The sequence below is a fragment of the Exophiala spinifera genome, assembly GCF_000836115.1.
Source record: "Exophiala spinifera strain CBS 89968 unplaced genomic scaffold supercont1.1, whole genome shotgun sequence".
Taxonomy (NCBI): domain Eukaryota; kingdom Fungi; phylum Ascomycota; class Eurotiomycetes; order Chaetothyriales; family Herpotrichiellaceae; genus Exophiala; species Exophiala spinifera.
Window position 1 is genome coordinate 722,798 of NW_015622513.1, and position 19,778 is coordinate 742,575.

The 19,778-nt window shown below is 52.1% G+C and overlaps 7 protein-coding genes across 7 annotated transcripts; 3 read left to right on the forward strand and 4 right to left on the reverse strand.

The window, feature by feature from the left end:
• Window positions 1-660: 660 nt before the first annotated feature.
• On the reverse strand, window positions 661-2,918 carry PV08_00268 (uncharacterized protein; the record flags this gene model as incomplete). The annotated part of the gene is made up of 2 exons (XM_016374634.1): window positions 661-2,343; window positions 2,370-2,918. The coding sequence occupies 2 exons, from the start codon at window positions 2,916-2,918 to the stop codon at window positions 661-663; spliced, it is 2,232 nt and encodes a 743-aa protein (XP_016239910.1).
• Window positions 2,919-4,121: 1,203 nt separating this feature from the next.
• On the forward strand, window positions 4,122-5,456 carry PV08_00269 (uncharacterized protein; the record flags this gene model as incomplete). Its single annotated transcript, XM_016374635.1, has 1 exon — window positions 4,122-5,456. The coding sequence occupies one exon, from the start codon at window positions 4,122-4,124 to the stop codon at window positions 5,454-5,456; it is 1,335 nt and encodes a 444-aa protein (XP_016239911.1).
• Window positions 5,457-5,898: 442 nt separating this feature from the next.
• On the forward strand, window positions 5,899-6,615 carry PV08_00270 (uncharacterized protein; the record flags this gene model as incomplete). Its single annotated transcript, XM_016374636.1, has 1 exon — window positions 5,899-6,615. The coding sequence occupies one exon, from the start codon at window positions 5,899-5,901 to the stop codon at window positions 6,613-6,615; it is 717 nt and encodes a 238-aa protein (XP_016239912.1).
• Window positions 6,616-8,399: 1,784 nt separating this feature from the next.
• On the forward strand, window positions 8,400-9,563 carry PV08_00271 (thymidylate synthase; the record flags this gene model as incomplete). Its single annotated transcript, XM_016374637.1, has 1 exon — window positions 8,400-9,563. One exon carries the CDS (start codon window positions 8,400-8,402, stop codon window positions 9,561-9,563), a length of 1,164 nt encoding a protein of 387 aa, XP_016239913.1.
• A 618-nt stretch (window positions 9,564-10,181) lies between these two features.
• PV08_00272 (uncharacterized protein) lies at window positions 10,182-12,884 on the reverse strand (the record flags this gene model as incomplete). Its single annotated transcript, XM_016374638.1, has 3 exons — window positions 10,182-11,410; window positions 11,462-12,157; window positions 12,386-12,884. The coding sequence occupies 3 exons, from the start codon at window positions 12,882-12,884 to the stop codon at window positions 10,182-10,184; spliced, it is 2,424 nt and encodes an 807-aa protein (XP_016239914.1).
• A 1,200-nt stretch (window positions 12,885-14,084) lies between these two features.
• Window positions 14,085-15,702, reverse strand: PV08_00273 (uncharacterized protein; the record flags this gene model as incomplete). Its single annotated transcript, XM_016374639.1, has 2 exons — window positions 14,085-15,091; window positions 15,138-15,702. 2 exons carry the CDS (start codon window positions 15,700-15,702, stop codon window positions 14,085-14,087), a joined length of 1,572 nt encoding a protein of 523 aa, XP_016239915.1.
• A 433-nt stretch (window positions 15,703-16,135) lies between these two features.
• Window positions 16,136-18,759, reverse strand: PV08_00274 (uncharacterized protein; the record flags this gene model as incomplete). Its single annotated transcript, XM_016374640.1, has 2 exons — window positions 16,136-16,943; window positions 16,994-18,759. The coding sequence occupies 2 exons, from the start codon at window positions 18,757-18,759 to the stop codon at window positions 16,136-16,138; spliced, it is 2,574 nt and encodes an 857-aa protein (XP_016239916.1).
• Window positions 18,760-19,778: the final 1,019 nt, after the last annotated feature.

Sequence of the window (19,778 nt, forward strand, 5' to 3'; positions counted from 1 at the left end):
GCTGTAGGGACGCCCGCTCCCCACAGCTTGATGCATCGGCGGTTAAGCATGAGAGAAGGACTGTGTCTACCTGGCGGAGGTCTGTGTGCTGAGAGATGTTATATATATACATCGTCAGACGAGAGAAGGGGATCTAGCATGTATCCAGTTAGATTCATTTTTGCAGACAAGGGGTGACACCGTCTCGCCTGCAATACACAATTGGGCTCACACAGTATCAAGAACGAACGCGTAAAGAAGGCCGAGATCAAAGGCGTCCAACTCCACAAGTCGCACGATGATCCGAACGACACCAAGCCGGTCATTTCGCTACGGTTCAAAGACGAGGACGATAGGCGTCTCGGCACAGGTCATATCCATGAGGATGGCAGTGGATCAGTGAATTGGAAGTGATATGACCATTTGCCATTGTGTCAGGATTGTTGCGTGCCATGAAGAGAGGCTTCGTTCGAGTACCAGGTACCTACCTAGATACTTGTTCTGCTGAACTCGAGAAAGCCGAGAATTTCCTCCAAATACCCCCCCTCAACACCCCTACCACCCATATCAGTACTGTCGACACCACGGTTGTTTCACTCTTGAGCTCAAGAAGAGACGTTCAAATCAACCCACCAAACAAAACGCCAGCCACCGATGCCACTGCCAGATCTCTCAACCTCATCACTGACTCTTCTTTTCTTTTCCGCCCTTGACATCCATCAGTTCAATCATACTCAGTCCAACCTTCTCCGTTTCAGCCCAACTACGTTGACGGTTCCAGAATCGATCAGTGGGAGTGCTAGTCTTTAGACTGTCCTGCCTGGCGTCCTCCTCGAGACTATCCCGAGTAATGTTCGAAAATGCTTGGTCGCCAGAGGTTGCATGTAGGGGACTCTTGGGCAAGGAAGGCTTGATGACATCCCCCAAACCAGCGTCCTCAAGAAACTTCTTGCGTACCATGAATCTCTCACTGCGTTCCTTGCGCATCGCTGCGCTGTCAAACTTGCTGATAGCATACCTCACAATGACCCGCACGACAAGGAAGATGTGCTCCGAGCAAAAGACGCTGAGGAGAAGCGCCCACAAGCAAATGGCATGAGGACGGCCATCTGGTCCTTGCCCGCCGCTAAACATATAGACCAAGGCTGCAGTAGTGATGCTCCCCAACCAGGCCAGGAACTCCAAACTATCGAGCCAAGGTCCTATCGAATCGGCGCGGGTAGGATTTGGCCGTCGACATTCCACAGTCAGCTTGAAGGTATCCCCACGCAGTTCGATCCAGTTGTTGATAAAATATGAGACTGGTGTTAGGGGCCAAATGACCGAGAATAGTGCCAAATAACCGAACTGAATCACCATCTCACGAAGGTCGGTAGTCACATCGTATTCAGGAAGACTAGCTTCCTCTCGAACCCTGGTCAAGAACTCTTTCTCGTCGGCTGGGTCGTTCGCGGATACCGACGGAGTAGTGCCGCCATTCTTCTCGGCTCGAGCAGATTTCATCTCCTTGTACTTCTTGGTACCTTTCTGCGTGAGAATCGGCATGACCGTCTCCATGGCGAAATTGACGACTTGTGCAGTTACCGCAAAGTAGATCATTTGATCCCGGATCCTGTTAGGATTGATGGTGAACTGTGCAGGCGACGGTGGTTGCATTTGTTTCTCGTTTTCGGCGAAAGGCTTGACGGTCAAACCGAAGATGTCGAGATGAGGAACTAGCAACGAGGCAAAAGGGACGTACACAAACGACGTCAGGAATATTGCCAGGTACGAGGTAATAAAGTTGATAACAAAGACTTTCGAAATCATAGCCTTGTCGTGAGCATCTTGGGTCTCGTAATTCTCGTAATACGTCAGTCGTTCAGCGAACTGGGTGAGGAAGTTGCTGGCAGCAGGAACAAGCAACGTAAGGATGATGGTCGGAAGAAAGACAAGTATAGACTTTAGCGGGCCGTCGTAGACTTCTGAGATGAAGATCTCAATGGCATAGCATGTGCAAATGATCGCACCCAGCGCGACGACACACAGAAATGCCAACGGTATCTGGAGAAGTTGTCGCTGGAGTCGTTTCTTCGCCGGAAAGTATGCCATCTTTTCACCGGTGATGGAATCTGTGATGGTCTTCCCCGGGACGAATTCTCTTCTCTTGTCCTCGATGGCGGACACGTTCTTGACACCCCATCTTATGGCCAGTTCCTGCTCTTGTCGCTTCCAATACTCCACAAAGATAACACACCAGAGTCCGTTGACAATGGCGTAGATGGCTGAGAAGTTTCCGAGTAACACCCAGCTTGAGAACCCAAATGCCGCAGGGAATATCAGGAAAGAAAAGTACGACTGGAGGAAAGCGTAGTAGTAGCCAATCTGTGACATGTCAGTAGGTATATCACATTGCAACCCAAAGCACATGCCTTCTCGCCCATGGAATTCCTGATCTCGTCGAGGTCCTCTGGAGTGAGAAAGGTCTTGCGAGTGAACTCAGCCAGCCATTTCTTGTTCTTTACATGGTCGTGAAGAGGAAAGACAGCCTCCACTGACTTCCATTCGCCGTGCTTGGGTGTAATTCCAGCTCCTCCTTCTTCCTCTGGACAGGTTATCATATGGTGAATCATGCGCAGTCGTTCGGCTGGAGTCAGTGGCTCCGAGGTGAGGGTTTCTGCCGTGTCTCTCGTAGGCTGGATCTGTCGGATGCCATGGAGCCAATCCCTGATCCTGGATCTGAATACAACTTCGGCAAACGCCTGTTCATCGGCTGCCTTGACGAAGACTAGCAGCGAGGTCTCATCACCGCGACGGACTTCGGTGGTGAGGCCTGTCTCGGCAAGGGCACGTATGAGCCTCTGGAATTGTGCTGCTCCAGCTTGTTTGTCATCAGAGGGGACTCGGAAGACAATGACATAGTCCACGTCGAAGTTGTCCTGTAACACCTTGTGGGCCATGCTGAGCGGGGGACTTGCAGGCGGTCAGAGAGACATCAGGTTCGAGGATGAGAGAGGGGGGTTTCTCGTCGGTGAGGATGGGTACGAGTAGGACCACGAAAAGAAGAGAGAGATGAATCCGTCTATAGATGCTGGTCTCGTTGAGTCGAAAAGAAATGAGGTCAGAAACCTTGGAAAGATTGTGGTCTACAAACTTGCGTCAGGTCAAGTTCAACACCGACTTCGTGGCCTGCGACGTCATCAAACTTTCTGGCCCGCAGCTCTGGGGATCTGCATTTTTAGCTGCTCGTAGTAAGTGGGTGATGTACATTAGGCTTATTCAGGGTTCCTTAGGCTCAATTAGGCGAGGCCTTGTACAATAACTGCTACGAGTAGTTAGAGGTAATGGGTTAAACGCCCAGCACCCGGATAACCTGCCAAATTGGCAATAATTTCCCAGCCTTATAGGGTCTTGTACACCTACAGTATTTTGATAGGCGCCACTGCCCATAAGCCTCCCCAGTTCCGCCTAAAGTTAGTTAGTTTAGACGCCATATGTAGGCACTGGGTCCCCAACGTCTAGGCACATCTTACACCTCTTATAGGCCCTTATCCCCATAAGACCCCCTAACAACTCAGCATACAGGTACAGAGTTATAGTTCTACGTAGTGATAAGTTCCCGCTTTCGCCCTCTCTTGTCTCTACATACCAACTATTCCCAGCACAACCTGATCCACAATTACTTCTCTCATTTTCTTGTATCTGTCTGCTATCCCTGGCCCTAATCTCTTCCCTCTTACGAGGTACAACAGAATCAACCGATTTTCCATAGAAAAACGAGTTGTTGTGGTTGGGCCTTTTGTGCTAAGCTGGAAATCAGTGCTGGCAGTCAGATTCACCAGTCGCAGCCTAGCGCGATTTGGTATGGAGTGTTGGGCGTTTGACCCTTTAACGGCCTTGTACTGTGAGAGGCCCATTCTGTTCGCCCGAGCGCTCGCGTGTTGTCTCCCAGCGCAGTATAGTGAGATTCACCTCAACCTCACCTTTTGAACCTCGGTATCCTACACCCCTTTGCCGGATAAGCGGCGAGGTATTGCTCCCTTTTCAACGTGTATCCCATGCCTTTTGTCCTCATATACCCCGGATGATCGACTGTGCCTCTCTCTTGTTACCTCTCTGCCTCGTCCATTGTCTCGTCAAGACGCAACACTCCTAGTTCCGCAATGGCGACCAAAGGTGATGCATCGCAATTAAACCAGCCGTACACGGAGCCAGACCCAGATGCGTACTCCTCTTACCAACGTGAAGTCTACGGGTCGTTGCGTGCCCCGTTGTTTTCGACCAAGCCTCAAGAATGGGAATCTCTAGCACGAGCAAAGGTGCCAGCGTCCAACTTTGGATACGTCTACGGCTCTGCCAGCAGCGGCAAGACTCATGCTGCGAATCTATCTGCCTTTGATCGCTACCGTCTGCGACCGAGTATGCTCGTCAATGCCACGCAGCGGGAAGTTGGCATTGAGCTTTTCGGCACACGGTACAAAAGCCCACTTCTTGTCGCGCCCGTGGGCGTACAAAAAATCATGCACAACGATGGCGAAGAGGCCACGGCCAAAGCGTGTCAGAAGGTCGGCGTGCCCATGATCGTGTCCTCTGCTGCGACGAGAACACTTGAGCAGATCGCCGCGGCCAACGGAGACGGTGACAGATGGTATCAGCTCTACTGGCCACGGCCGCAGTGGGAGGACGTCACCGTTAGTCTCCTCGACAGGGCCAAGGCGAATGGATACAAAGTCCTCGTCGTGACCTTGGACACGTTCAACCTTGCCTGGCGACCGAATGACCTCGACGCGTCGTATTTGCCATTTATCTGGGGCGACGGTTGCCAAATCGGCCATTCGGATCCCGTCTTCAACCGACGCTACGAGGAACTTCAGCGGCAAGACACCCGCAGCTACGGCGAGAAGCTGGCCGAGTTGTGGACGATGCTCAGACGCCCCGGCTCTGCGTACGGCGCTGCCCGCGTGCTGACGAACATCCACGTCTTGCAAAAGTCGCGGGCCTGGCTGGACGTCTTGAACTCTGGAACGTATCGGGAGTGGAAGCACCTCGAGATTCTCAAGAAGCTCTGGGACGGGCCGATCGTATTGAAAGGCATTCAGACTGTCGAAGACGCTCACAGGGCCATCGAGTACGGCATGGACGGCATCATTGTTTCCAATCACGGCGGCCGACAGTGCGATGGAGCCATTGCGTCGCTCGACGTTCTGGCCGAAATCGCTGCCGACGAAGTCGTGCAGCGGTCCAAGTTGACACTGTTGTTCGACAGTGGCGTTCGTACGGGTGCCGACGTGCTCAAGGCGCTCGCATTGGGCGCCAAGGCGGTGTGCATCGGACGCCCATACATGTATGGCCTCGCTATCGGCGGACAACAGGGTGTCGAGCATGTCCTGAGGTGCTTACTGGCCGACACGGACAACATGCTCGGCAATATGGGGAAGAAGAGTATACATGATCTCAGCAGACACGACTTGCAGATTCGACCGGAATCGAAGTTGTAGGTAGCTTTGACTTACGGCTTACCCAAGGAAGTAGTTTACCGTCTTTTTGAAGCGAAGAGTACAAATTCTGGCCCAGTGGTTCATTGACTGAGGTAGACCTAGTGAGAATATCAAAATGACTTGACACTCCAATCAAAGACGCATTGTCTTGTTTGTACAGGCATCATCCTCGCTATGAATGTTAGCTGGACGATCGTACCCTTTTCTCCCTTGGACTCCCACCTGCTTGCCATTGTGTCTCCGGTCACAAAGGCGTACCAAGACCGCGCACACCATATCATTATCAGGGTGTCTTTATTGGCACGACTACTGGGTCTTTAACTCCTTCGAAGGAAAAGTGCACGCTAAACACTGTTAAACTGTGTTTCATTGCATTACTTGGAAGGACAGGTGAGTCAAGTATACTCATTTTGTCTGCTCAAACTGAGGTGCCATGCCGACCATGGCCAGCCTCACCTTGTCTATATCAGATGTGGAAGCCACCACCCTCACCACCACCGCTGCCGCCACGACAGCCGCTGCTCAAGCCTCGAAAGTAGAAGTGAACTTATATAGATCTGCACACCTCACACCACACTTGGACCACAGCCACGCCTTGGGAAGTACGTACCCTTCCTCATGTGCCACTGCCAGCCGTATCATCAACGACCTTCGCCGGAGTCAACTGCCGAAAGCACAGAGCGGTCTAGTGAGGCTGATTCGGGCTGTGCACCTGTTTATCGCGCTGGCGAGTAAGGAATGGTGCAAGCACACGACAGACGGGAATCACTGCAACGGTAAGACGACTCCCTGCCACGACGAGGTGGGTTCTAGCGACGACGTGCACGGTGAAGATGAAACGGACAACGGCGCAACGCACGGCATTGACGAAGCCAGATTGATATTCATGGTCAAGAACAGTGCGGTGTTACAGTCGATCAAGATCCGCGTGGAGATTCAGCGTGCTTTTGAAGAGTATTGTGCTATGCATGATGACGAAGAGCTGGACGAGAAAGATGGAGATGGAGATGGTGATGGTGACCATGACGGCGACACTAATGACTTGATTGAGTTGCCTTCTACCAAACATATACGGCTGGAAGCTCAGTCGCTGCTCGGTGAGTTTGCAAGGAACCCTCTACCTGATCTTGCCGATCTTCTCCGAGGGCGTAGCTGCTGAGTGAGCGTAGTCTTCGTCGTATACTGATGGTCGGTAGTGATGAAGTGATTAGCACGACCCGAAGACGAAAAGAAGGGACAGGTCATGAACTGAACTAGATTGCTGTTATCACAATTTCATCAAATAATCTCCTTTTCTGAATGAGCGTATATGAACCGACATTTTCTCCTCCGGCCGCCATGTAGGCCATGATAGTAGAATGATTGATCAGGTGGTTGAATGAGGATAATTACCAGTCGCAAAAGAGGACAATTCCCTGAGTGTCCACCTTTCCCCCCTTTTTCGTCACCCTTCGCTATGAAAAACGTTGAATGTCCATCGACCACCCCTCGCTCGGCAAGGAGGGCCTCAGAACAGATCGTGCATCATCCCGCAAGATGATGAACACGAGAAACGTGGATTGGTGAAGCCATAAGCTTCCAGCGAACATGGTCATATACCACCATGCTCGATCATTGTGCCTGCTCTCAACATCCCGGCGTAATGTTCGAGAGATCGCGGCTTGGTGCGCGTGCTCTCGCTGCGGCCAAGTGGATCAAAGTCCACTGTTGCCGCTTTCTGACTCGGATACAGGAAATTCAAGAGCGGTAGGGTCGTTGCATAAAGTGTCGGCAACAGGGCTATGTCAGTCAGCGTTGAATTACCGAGTACAATATGATAACTCTTGCGCGGTGATCAACCTCGCAACCCGCCGGTCATGGAAATCAATCGTCCCAGGTGTATTTGATACTAAATGAAAATGCCGGATACTTACTTGTACTCGAGGTATTGTCGCTGTTCACAACAACATCTGAAGCGGCGCTTTAGTGGCATGTTGATTCTGACTTAGGAGTTGGGTATGTCGACAAGCCTTCGTAAGGGGTGAACGATCAAAGAGTGAGAGACGAAAGTGATGAATGTTTTGGAGGAATTCCTCGAGATATCATGTCCATTATATAGGTCAATATTTCAGCCTCATCTTCCTCCTCTCCTGCTTTACCAGTGTAGCTGTATTAGACTGTGAAGCAAGCATCCGCAACCGCGCACATATTCTATCGGCGATAAAAGGAGGTGTGGTTTGCCTTTGCGGCTAATAGCGTCCAATCGAAAACTCATGCCATCCAACAACATGTGGCAGGCAGACGTCTTGTATCACCTTGGAAATGTAGCGTGATCTGCCAGGTACGTTCTGCTGTGGAGATTGAGCCTGATATGTGTACGGGACAGTAATCGTAGTTGCCTCGTTGCCCTACGCCTTGTTCAGCGTGGCATCTGCATTTGTTGCCTACCTCTATGCCCGGCGGACCGTGAAACGGGTCATCGTGTGACTGTATTTGCCTTGTTACGGTAAAGAGCAGAAGATGAGATGTGCCCCTTATGATGCAGCCAGCCTGATAATCTACTTTTTCACTCGAGCCTGGTGAGGGGACGCTGTTGATGGTGGTGGATGCATTCGTCGAAGTGGGAAATTACCACACCCGAGGATTATTGTTCTGCAAGCAGTACAAGAGATCAGAGTGTAGTATATGATCGATAAGAGTGATACTTGAAGGTTCATCAGTGTCGTAAGTATGGTTCAGGTACAAGTAGGAGAGAGAGGATTGTTTGTTTGCATAGGACTCGTAGCCCATGGTGCAATGATGTCACCTCCACCATCGCGTCTCAACGCGTCTTGTCGCGTTTTCTACAAAACCACTTAAGTAAGACAGGCCCATCCTGTGCGACATGACTGCGATACACACATGTACCGAACGTAGATTCACGCCATCAACAACGCCAGCCTCGTCCTCAACTCAACCTCAACCATGGCTCCCTCTGCCGTGACCGAGGACTCAGTCCAAACCCCGGGCAACTCGATAAACTTCATCAAGGAGAATGTGAAAAATCTACAAAACGGCTCCTCGGGCACTTCGACACCGACACCACCCTCAGTCGCCTCAGACCCCAATCATGAAGAACACCAATACCTCAATCTGATCCGCGATATCCTCTCGCGGGGCGAACATCGCCCCGACCGTACCGGGACCGGGACACTCTCGCTCTTTGCACCACCCCAACTGCGCTTCAGTCTCTCGAGGCTCTCCTCCTCCTCCTCCGACGATGATGGTGGCGACGATCGTGCCTCAACCTACATTCCCGTCCTTCCCCTTCTCACCACCAAACGCGTCTTCCTCCGCGCCGTCACGACCGAACTTCTCTGGTTCATCTCCGGGTGCACGAGCTCCCAACCGCTCTCGTCAGCGGGCATACACATCTGGGACGGCAACGGATCTCGCGAGTTTCTCGACAACCTAGGCTTCACGGACCGGGAAGAGGGCGACCTGGGCCCCGTGTACGGGTTCCAGTGGCGGCACTTCGGCGCGCCCTACTCGGACTGCCACGCGGACTACGCGGGCAAGGGCGTCGACCAGATCGCCGAGATCGTGCGCAAGCTCAAAACCAACCCTTACGACCGTCGCATCATCCTCAGCGCATGGAACGTCGCCGACCTGAAACTCATGGCTCTCCCGCCGTGTCACATGTTCGCCCAGTTCTACGTGAGCTACCCTGACGCGCCGCGCGGCGAACAGGCGCTTTCGCAAGAATCAACGACATCGGCAACGCCGTCCTCGACGGCCAAGCTAAAGGCGAAGGGACATCTCTCGTGCGTCCTGTACCAGCGGTCATGCGACATGGGTCTCGGCGTGCCGTTCAACATCGCAAGCTACGCCCTGCTCACGCACATGCTCGCCTACGCGTGCGACCTCGTCCCCGGCGAACTGATCCACACCATGGGCGACGCGCACGTGTACCTGGACCACATCGACGCGTTGAAGGAGCAACTGCAGCGCGAGCCGCGGGAGTTCCCGACCTTGAACATCAAGCGTGACGACAAGGGCAGCGGACAGATGGATGGGTGGAGGCTGGAGGACCTCGAGGTCGTGGGGTACAAGCCTCACGGTGGGATTAAGATGAAGATGAGCGTATGAATGTGATTTTGATACGGACACTACCTACCTACCTACATTGCAGTCTGGGACACGTTTGTTTTGCTGAACCTAGAACTGAAACTGCACCTGCCTGGTAGGTAGCCCATCCCTGAGCTACATATGGGAGTTTCATGCCGTGAAGAAGGAGTCGAGGCTTTCTGACTACTCTCGTATGGATTCAACCTTGTTGCTTTTGTATCGACATGATATGGGCATTCTAGAACACCTTTCGGGATGGCACGCGGTGTGATTGTCAGTGGTAGTGCGCGAATGAAAGTACTTTTATACAGTGACAGGTAGTTTGGACTGTTACGTGCCTGGCATGGGGGAACATGTCTGAACACTCCCTGTCCATTGCCATTCCTGTATCCCTGTGCATGGCCTTTTACTCTACACCTGGTGCTATGCTATACACAGTTTCCTGGGTCCAATAGCCAACGGCAGATCTCCTCCTAGATATCTGCTCTACCTTGGTAGTGAGATGATTGATCCAAACGCCTGGCAATGCTCGCTTGCTCATAATAGATAATGAATCCAAATGCAGTCAGCCATCTTACGACCTCCATACCCACCTTCGCTTTTATACTTGTCGTTGTGTTGCGCACCAACCAGCCCCTTTCAGTCCACTTTCACTCCCAACGCATTACAGACAAGCTTGACAAGCCACTTGTCGCCCGAGTAACTCGCACATGCCGTCTTCATACTGGCCAGGGCTGTACCATCCACGGCGTCCGTCACGGCATTGTTTTCGACTTTGAGTCCAGTGCCGGTCGTCGATCCAATACCCTTGCCGACATCGCCGCCGCCGCCCAACGGACGACCGGTCAACTTCCATCCATCCACCGAGGCACTTGCATTCGCCGGTGGGGTTTGAGGGCCCAAGGTCCCATTTCTCCATCCACCGGAAATGCTCGTCGGGTGTCCCGTACTCCCGCTCACGCAGTACTTGGAATTGAACTGGGTACCTTTTCGTTCCTTAAACGCCACAGTCGCGACCCTCTCCCAGAGGAAAACAGGGTCGTAGAGCATCTCCTTGGTCCACCACAGCCGACAGTCAGCCGCCTCGTAGACGAACTGAAGCGGCGTCTCACTCTCGTCGCCGAAGCGGAAATGATTTCGCCCATTGACGCCGCCAGCCGAGCTTGCGCCCAAGGTTACCGCTTGGCTACGAAGAGTGGGCTCGAACGTGAAGTTCTCCCATATCGTCCCATTTGCCAGTTCCAGAAGCGTGTTCTCCGGGCTCTCCCACAGTGTGACCCAAATGTCTATATTGCCCAGGAACTCAAAAACCTGTGTCCCCTTGACACCGCCGACAGCTTGCATGGGGCCGGATTGTGGACGGCCGCCGACCGTGACGAATTGGACTCCAGCCAGCGATTTGAGATATTCGCTTACAACGGTGCACGTACTGGCGCAATAGCCATCGTACAGGACAACAATATCCTGCGGCGCAAAAGGTTGACGAAATCCTGTGCGATTATTGGTGCCGGTGATGACGATGCCGGTCCCTCCAAAGTCGGAAGCCGAGGCGTCGGTATAATTATTCTGGAAGAACGCAGAGAAGTTGCCACCATAAAGCTCGTTCGGTCCGTAGAAGGAGTCAAAGTCGGGGAAACCTGTCAAGTTGTCGGCCACTACGGACTGATACGCTAGTGGGGTATATGTGACTTCGGAAACGAGTTCGTCCTCGCCACCGTCTGGTGTCTGCATCGCAGCTGTGATGTTGGATGACGCGACGTTGCCCAATATCCAAAAGCCGAGGTGGTCACGCATATTTGACTTTGAGTTCGGAGGCAAAGAGGGAAACAGCTGAGCGAACAAATCCGTTCCGAGATCGATGTGACCACCTGGAATATTGTCAAGACACGAAGAGGCTCATAGTAAGGGGGGATATCTACCTGGATTGCCCTGGAAATCGATGATGAGCTTCCTTTTTCCTGTCTTCACGGCTGCATTGAGAAACTTCTGCACCACAGCTTGAAACTCCATTGAATACGTCAAAGGATCTTCGCCAACAGCCTGAAAATCACGGACTTGCAGGACAGCAACATCAGTGTATCCCGTGTCATTGAGATAGTATCCCGCAACAGAGTTGGCGCTATGCTTGATCACCGGGTACGGATAGAGGGGGATCGTGGGTGAGCTGGGGGCCTCTGTTGTCGTAGTTGCCTGGGCCGTAGATGTGGCCGTCGAAGGGGCCGTAGAAGCGGCAGTGCCGCCGGCTGAAGCCGTTGCTGATTCCAGAGCTTCCGGACAGAAGACAGAATATGCATCTTCGCCCGTGGCAATGCCGTCAAGGGGAAGGCTGACTACGGCAATATTTGTGATCTGATGTGTCGTTCCATTGGCGAATGTCACGTTGGTCGTAGGGCCAGGGTAGTATATTGGTCCGACAAAATTCCGTACTGCCTGGTTGCCAATCTGAAAGAAGTTCTGATTCCAGAGTGCATCGGGATCTTGAGATAATCCGACCATGGACTGGGTCAAGAGAAAAGAGACGACATCGACGCCATCGATGCTCTCAACTGGTGAGGGCGTATAGTTTGTTACCGGTTGTAGCTTCTTTACCGTTGCATTTACCGAAACAAGGTCACCTGCACACGTCAGTCATACCGGTCAATAACCTATCATTAGAGCACGACAGTAGATCTGGTAAGGACATGGTGAAATGGCAACGCATCAAGAACAGTTTCCTGGAGGCATGATATACGAGCACGGTAATTAGGACAGTCACTCGACCACTGATAAATTGATCAGGGGATGTTGTTGACTGCAAGAAACTCTGCAATGCTCCTGGTTTGATAGAACGTGAGTGTACTTACTTGCGAGATAGACCTGCGGCGTCTCTATGCCATCCGAAGAGACAGATACCAATCCCAAATTACCCACAGCACCTCGGAGAAACTGGAAGACACCCAACAGGTCACCTTGCCAGGACAAGTGTCCATCATGAGTCGAGATCAGCAACGAAGTGATGTCGACTTGCATGTCATATTCGCTCTCATACTGTCCACGAAGGACGTTCCCTTCGATCTTGTCCAATTCTTCATGAAGGTCGACCGGCGGAAAGAGAAACCCAGAGGGTGGCTTCTGCAAGTACTCGATCGTGCTCTGGAATTCAAGGTATGTCCGCAACGAGTTGATCAGGCGTAAGGCAGGGTCTTGAACGTTGGGTATGGATTTCAAGCATTCGTAGGCAAGGGCTGCTGGTATTTCGACAGTTGTGGCTGGAGTAAAGTTAGTGGCTGCGCTTAGGATGTATTCGCTTGAACTGGCCTGAAGGATGTGCCGACAAGTACCACTTGGAAGCACTGGAGGCATAACCACATGCAATGTTGGTGGACGTAGGTGCTGCGCGAGGCTCGAGGGCGTCAGGCCCGGCGGTGATCGTAGTTGACGCCGTCACAATATGCGTAAAGCACAGGCCTACAACGGCACAGACACTGGTGAGGATTCTGAGCATGCTGTAACGTCCTGTCCTCCTCCCAATTTCTTCGACGGAGTCTTTGAATGCCCTCGACAGTCGTACCCAGGCTGAATGATGTAGATTGGATTAGTCTGTATATGGCCTGCGGTAGAAACGAGCGACTTGTATTTGTATTCCGTCTGCTCAACGGACGAATTTGAGAATAGCTCCCGGTGCAGCATTTCCGCCCATGACACACCAGATGAGAGAGCCAGGACAGTCCATAAAAGGTATGTGTGCTCGCCATAAGCGGCGTCAGCAACGGACAGGGAGATTATTCGATAAATCCTACGAACTGCGGCTGAGGCTTGGACCCCAAATTTAGGACAGACCTGTAGACAAGGTTCGCTTACTCTTTCGACGCCACACGTTTCGTGTCTCCTTCTGGAGAGGATTCAACCTATCGGCCATCTGAAGATTCGGAGCCAGCCGACTCTTTGGCTCTCAAGGCTTTCATACTGCTTTCTCCGACATCCTTTGAGGAGGGATCCTTGCTAACCATTGAACGCTGTCAATACAGATGGATATGACGTCCAGTGTTCCTTGCGTCACTGGAGACTGCGCGTCTGTCTAAGCTTCAGGTCCCTCGCGCTAAAGATGGAGCTAGAGATTCTTCAGACTCGAAACTGCGTAAGCCGACCAGAAGAACGACTCCTGCTGAAGTTCCGAAATGCCTGATGCAGGGATGGGCGGTGCTATGCTAGAACGATTTCCCGAAGAACTGGCGAGGGAAGATATCTCAGCTCAGAAAGGGGAGTTCGGTTCAGGACTGTTGGAAGAAATTGACGATGCCTTTTGATAGCAAGTACATTTGTTATATGTTGGCCATGACTACATAGCTACTTGTGACAATCATCGCCAGTTTGCCTTTTTGAATCCCGGCAAGCAGCGAAACCCCCGACCATATCCATGTTGCGCTTCCCAGTCAGTAGTCCTACAGAAAAACCAGGGCCAACCCGCGGAATAGACATACCAGTCTCACAGAAATGTTCCCTTTCTTGTTTTTAAAATACATACCAGCGAAGAACCAGCTGCTGACATTCAATGCGTGCCGTTCATTCGTCGACCCCACGTCGCATACGACGCCGTGATCTCTGACTAGTTTTGATGGCTTCTTCCGTAAGAATATCATTGGGTAGTTTGAAGTCTGTGTCCTCAAACTCTGGCACGGTGTGACCGAAGGCCAGTATGTTACGTCCTCGTTGCCGTCCCGAAAGTGCCGCATCGCGCAGATGTCGCTTGTCGAAGAATGATACGAAAGGTTTCGGTGGCGTGGGTAACTCTGGCACCGACACGGGTGGGAGCTTTTTGCGTTTATTTGCGTTCTGCGCTTCATCAATGAGTTGTTGAGATGCAAGAGCATCGATTTCACTAGAGTTAGCTGCGTGTGTCGATGCAGTCTCTATGCTTTCATCATCTGTCGCTGAAGACGACTCTTCCAAACTCCCCTCCTCTTCCAAACTCCCCTCCTCTTCCAAACTCCCCTCCTCTTCCAAACTCCCCTCCTCTTCCAAACTCCCCTCCTCTTCCAAACTCCCCTCCTCTTCCTCTTCGTCTTCCTCTTCGTCTTCATCGTCTTCCATCGCCTCCTCGAGCAATGCTTGCTCCTTTTCTATCTTCCTGCGTTTCTCCTCCTCCTTCCAACGTTTGAACTTGTCGATCAATGCTTGGGTCTCGCGAATGAACAGCAATCGTTTAGGCTCGTACCGTTTCTTCTCAGTCTCGGTGATGCCGGAGATTCCCAGAGTTTTAAGCCAATCTGGTCCACGAAGATCATCCAGCAGCTTATCAAGTTGATATTTTTCATGCTGAGCTCTCTCTCGATCACCGTTCTTCATTTGCTTTTCGTGCCTTTCAGCTTTTGCGTGGATCTTGAGGTATACCTCCTTGTCCAAGGGATCTTCGGCGGTAGCATCGGTCGAGATGCCTCTCCGACTGAGTTGAATGACTTCTGTGTTGTGTAAAGGCTTGTTTACGCCGAAAGGATCTGTTCTGGGGCTTCCAGGGTCGAATCCCGGCGTATCGTCGACTAGAACGACTTTGCTTCGGACAGTTAGTGCTTCTGTGCCGTGTTAGCTGTGGTTTACTGAGTATTGCATGAGACCAACCTGGATCTGGAGGTTTCAGACTAAGCATATCCTCGAAGTCGGGAAAGTATTGGGCCAGTTCTGTCTTTGCTCGTGACCCTCCGTCCTCAGAGCGCAGCTTCCGCCTCTCTTCCCGCGGCGCAGACAGTCCTCCACTGCCACGTATCGAGGCTTTTGCCCTCTCTTCAATGATTCTGATCTGATCATACTGGGGTTTCCCGCTTGGCGAGTCAAGAGGTTTCCCAATGTTGGGTGTATTTGCCTGCAGTTTTGGAAAGGCTGCATTTTGGGTGGGAGCTCCAGATGGCGCCGATGACTTGATTTTAGGCAGGCCGCCGCGACTTCGTAACGGGATTCGTAGTTCAGGTATGTCGGTTCTGTTGGATGACAATCGTCGTCTTTTCAGGATCTGCTGCTCTCCAGAGACGGTAGAGGCACGGAGACGCTTGCTTCGGGTTGCATCAGTACCTTGTTCGGATTTTGGGAGCAGCGGCGGTGTGTTCTCGATTAATGGGCTGCTGGACGTGGGTGAGTTGTGACCTCGCAACGTTGGACGCCTCAACGACGACCTTGAGCCGGCCACCATGATATGTATCGTGTTCTAGGGCTCATGATGCTGTAATCAGATCGTTTATGAAATTATTCACTCGTGGCTATGAAGATTGATGGATTCTGGGTGCAGCCGAACCTGCTGCAATTCCAAGGGCTCCTCACTAGGCCAGACCTCTGGGTGCGCGCATTGTCCAAGAACGATAACACGTAATTTCCGGCATGAAATTTATGGCCATCCTTACAAGACGACCGTCACAACAAGCGATCAGAGCGCTTCATTTTCTTGCAGATAGCCAGCTTGCAAGAGCAGAGAGCGACATTCGGCGATGACAAGCATTTTGTCGGCGCCGTCTGGTCTGAAATGTGTTTGAAGGTCGACCGGAGTTTGAACTACTCGTAATAATACTTGTTAACAGTACAGGATTTCATCGCGCGTCTTCAGCGACGCCTGACTGCAGGGTGCTATTCTACTTCTCCCGCTCTGCAGGGCTGTCGCCCCTGGAACCCGGACTAGTGTCGTTACTGGGCGTGTCCTGATAGGCGTCCTCGTCGCTGAACAGATCATCGTCATCGCTTTCTCCAGCAAATGCATCATACAATTCTCCCCCGCGACGTGCTCTACCTTTACCCGTGCGCGTACGTCGGGCGTTGACACCTTGCTGCTCGTCTTCGTCGGCATCCCCGACCATTTCAAATTCATATGCATCACGTGGATTGTTTCGCAACCTCTTCCTTCGTTGGAGCACGAAGTATACTCCAAGCCCAGCACAGAAGACTATGATGAGGCCGATGGAACCGTAGATCCATATCTGCGTTCGTTTGGAGACGCCAAAGGTAGGGAAGAAGGAGGGTAGAAAGCTGTCCGAGTAGGTGTGGGTAGCTTCTACTGCTCCGGTAGTCGTGGTAGCAGGGTCAGAGACTTTGCTTGTAGTCGAGAACGCATCTGTAGTCGAAACCGCACTTATACTCGAGACTGTGGCTGTAGTGTCGGAGTCGTCGCCAGGCTTGGGCTTTGTTGGGCGATCGATATGGTTGGTAGGTTTTGCTGGGAGCGATGTTGGTGGGGGAGCTGCCAGGACACTGGTGGTGCTGACAATCGCGCTGGCCGTTTCGTGATCATCATCATGCTCATCTGGCAGTGGGTGAAGACCCTGGGTCAGCTCGTTGATGCTTTCACCCCAGAGGTTGAGGCGCCAGTCAACAAACGTGCCGTTGAACTCGTTTTCATGGGTGTCTTTAACGATGACGGTCCATTTTCCGATTCCAGACTCGCCCCTAGAACATGGTCAGTGGCCACAATACATGCATCCAGGACTAAGACTTACCAGTGAGCAACAGACATAAAGGTCCAGTCGTCATATCCCGAAGCTGCAACATCAGGACGACGGGTTACTGCCAGGTGGCTGACAACACCACCGGGACTGATCAAATCGGCACTCAGGTCGCCCCTCCTACCGTGCTCGACATTCATCGTAACAGTGACATGTTCGAGTCTCTCCAGATTTGCCTCATTCAGCATCTCCTGCGTGACGTCGAAGCTGGCTGCAAGTCCTTGGTCGCCCTCAGGTATCTTGTGTTGGACGCTGAGCCACGGCGAGTGATACCACGCTTGCGCTTTGACTGGGACGAAAGACTTCGCGGCCTCGACGAAGCGGTAGGCATCGACCTTTCCATATCCATAAGTATGGCTGAATTTCTTTCCGATGGTGGTGTCCTGCCAGCTACCATCCTCAACATGGATCGGAATAGCTGTCTCAACACAGAGATATTGGATATCTCTCCAACTGAGGTCTGGTCTAACGCTGAGTGCAAGGGCAACTGTGCCTACCACCAATGGGCCAGCAGCTGACGTGCCGCCATGGCCCGTGTAGCATTTGTCGACGCCTACATCGGTCGTGTGAATGGCATCATTGTGGCCGGAGCTGTATGTCACGACAAGCTGTGCGGAGCAAGCTTCTGAATAGTATGGGTGATTTCCAGCTCTGTCGATGCCTCCAACAGTAATAGAGTAGATGCTGTTGGTATACCCATCAAAATTACAATTGTCTTCACTGGCTGCCCCATTGCCCGCTGCAAAGACAAAGACGGAGCCGAGACCGCCTCTCCCACTCTGGATACCATTGACCATGGCCCTCTGGATGAGGATTCCCGGAGCTTCCATGGTCGCCCCATCGTCTGGTGGGCCCCACGAGCACGAGTATATGTCATTTTCTTGGTAGTGATAATTGATGGCGGTCGCTTCGTCTTCATCACTGATGGGCTTAGATAGAATACGCAAGCCGGCGACTTTACTGTCATATGCCATGCCTACTCCGCAAACGTTGTTCTTGACGGCAGCGATCTCGCCAGCGCATCGTGTGCCATGTTTGTCGTCGAAAAGTCGAGGCTTAGGATCCGGGCCTTTGTCGTTGAAGTCGTAGGAGCCCTCAGCATAGTAGTTATCTTTCAAGTCGTTGCTGTCCATATCGAGGCCATCGTCTATGACCGCGGAGATAGTTCCATTACCCGTAATGCCATCGAGCCACACTCCGGTCACATTAAGGTCGTGTCCTAGTTGCACCGGGTTGAACAAGTGCCACTGCTCCTTAAAGATAGGGTCTGAAATATCCAACGCCTCGGCGATACTATCCAGCCGCTGTATAGCCTCTTGCTTTTCGGCATCGGTCCCGTCACCCGCCGTTTCCTGCCTGGGAACAAGGGGCCCAGGAGGTGGAATGCGTTTGACATGACGATGTCGAAGATATTGTTGCTCGGCCCAGAGTATACCTCCCAATTCTGCAGAGAGTTGTCTCCAGGAGTTGCGTTCATGCAAGCCTGTCTCCCCTCTCTTTCGCCTTTTCTTCCGTAATTTTAGTTCATTTAAAGAGGCTTCAAAGTCTGGACACGAGCCCTTCGGGCAAGAAAACGTGTGGTGGTCACTCAACTCCCCGATCTGTCCTTCATGCTTAACTCCAAAGAGTCGAGCCACCTCGCGGATATCGGCAGCAGGACTCAGATGAACGGCAAAGTAGTCATTCCTCTCGTAATCCCGCTGGCTAGCCACTGTCTGCGAGGCCAGAATAAGTAGCGAAAGCCATGATGGCAGCCGCATGTTAAGTCGGAGGCGAAAAGATCTATCGCCGCGAGTGGACAAGCATTCTTCAACCAGTTGAAGCTCAGCTATCGCACAGTCGAGGAGGACTCCACAGAAGTGTGTATTTCGTAATTCGTCGGTTGAGGTCGAGGTAGGCCGAGTAGCACTGGTCTTCAGGACAAGTGTTCTAGGAGGAATGATGCGTCGAGAGGTATCACAAAGGGGCCAAAGGAATGGTCAAGTGCCTGTGGAACGAAGGGATGTGTTCTGGTAGTCAACAGTTGGTTGTCCCCAGGAAGAAAGAAACCATGGAGATATTGCTGGGTAGTCGTTGCGTTCTCGACCGAATCTGTCCTTGCTACTCGTCCAGAATGCTTGTAAAGCATTGACAGCCGCGGCCGCAGTCACAGCCTCTCACAAGGACGGGTACAGGCACAACGGCGCCCAGGAGGACAACTGTTCCCAAAGGCGAGCGAGGCTGGCAATTGGATGGCTTTAGCGGACAAAGCAGTTAAAGGCTAAAACGGCCCAGTGTCGCTAGCCTCTCTTTGTATTGCTGCCCATTGGGCGGTGTTCCAGTTAAACATACGCCTAACGCGGTCTCTGTTCGGCGGCCCGCAGCTCCATGCGAGTGACGAATGATGCCCCGGACAGAGAGTTTCAATTTGGCCCTTGGGCCGGCTGCAAGATTTACTCGGTCCTGTTGCTCCTCTAACGTGGTCATCGACTCTACCAGCCACGCAGATTCATGGGTACCTCACTTACAGACAAGCGCTTTGCAGGACTCGTTTCTGCTGTGTTGGATTGCTTTCTGACTTCTTATTGTACATAATGTTAAAATCACATAGCTTTAACATCATTGTTCACCTCAATTTGGACCCATCGTTGTATTATCGCGTTCCAATCCCGCAGCCTCCAGCCGCAGAGCATTCACGCATTGCACCTAATCTTTCTTCTGCGGTCCCAACTGAGAGAGCCTGATCCGACATTCTACTTCAGTGATTCAATCTGCTTGTTCATGGCTTTCAACAGGGAAT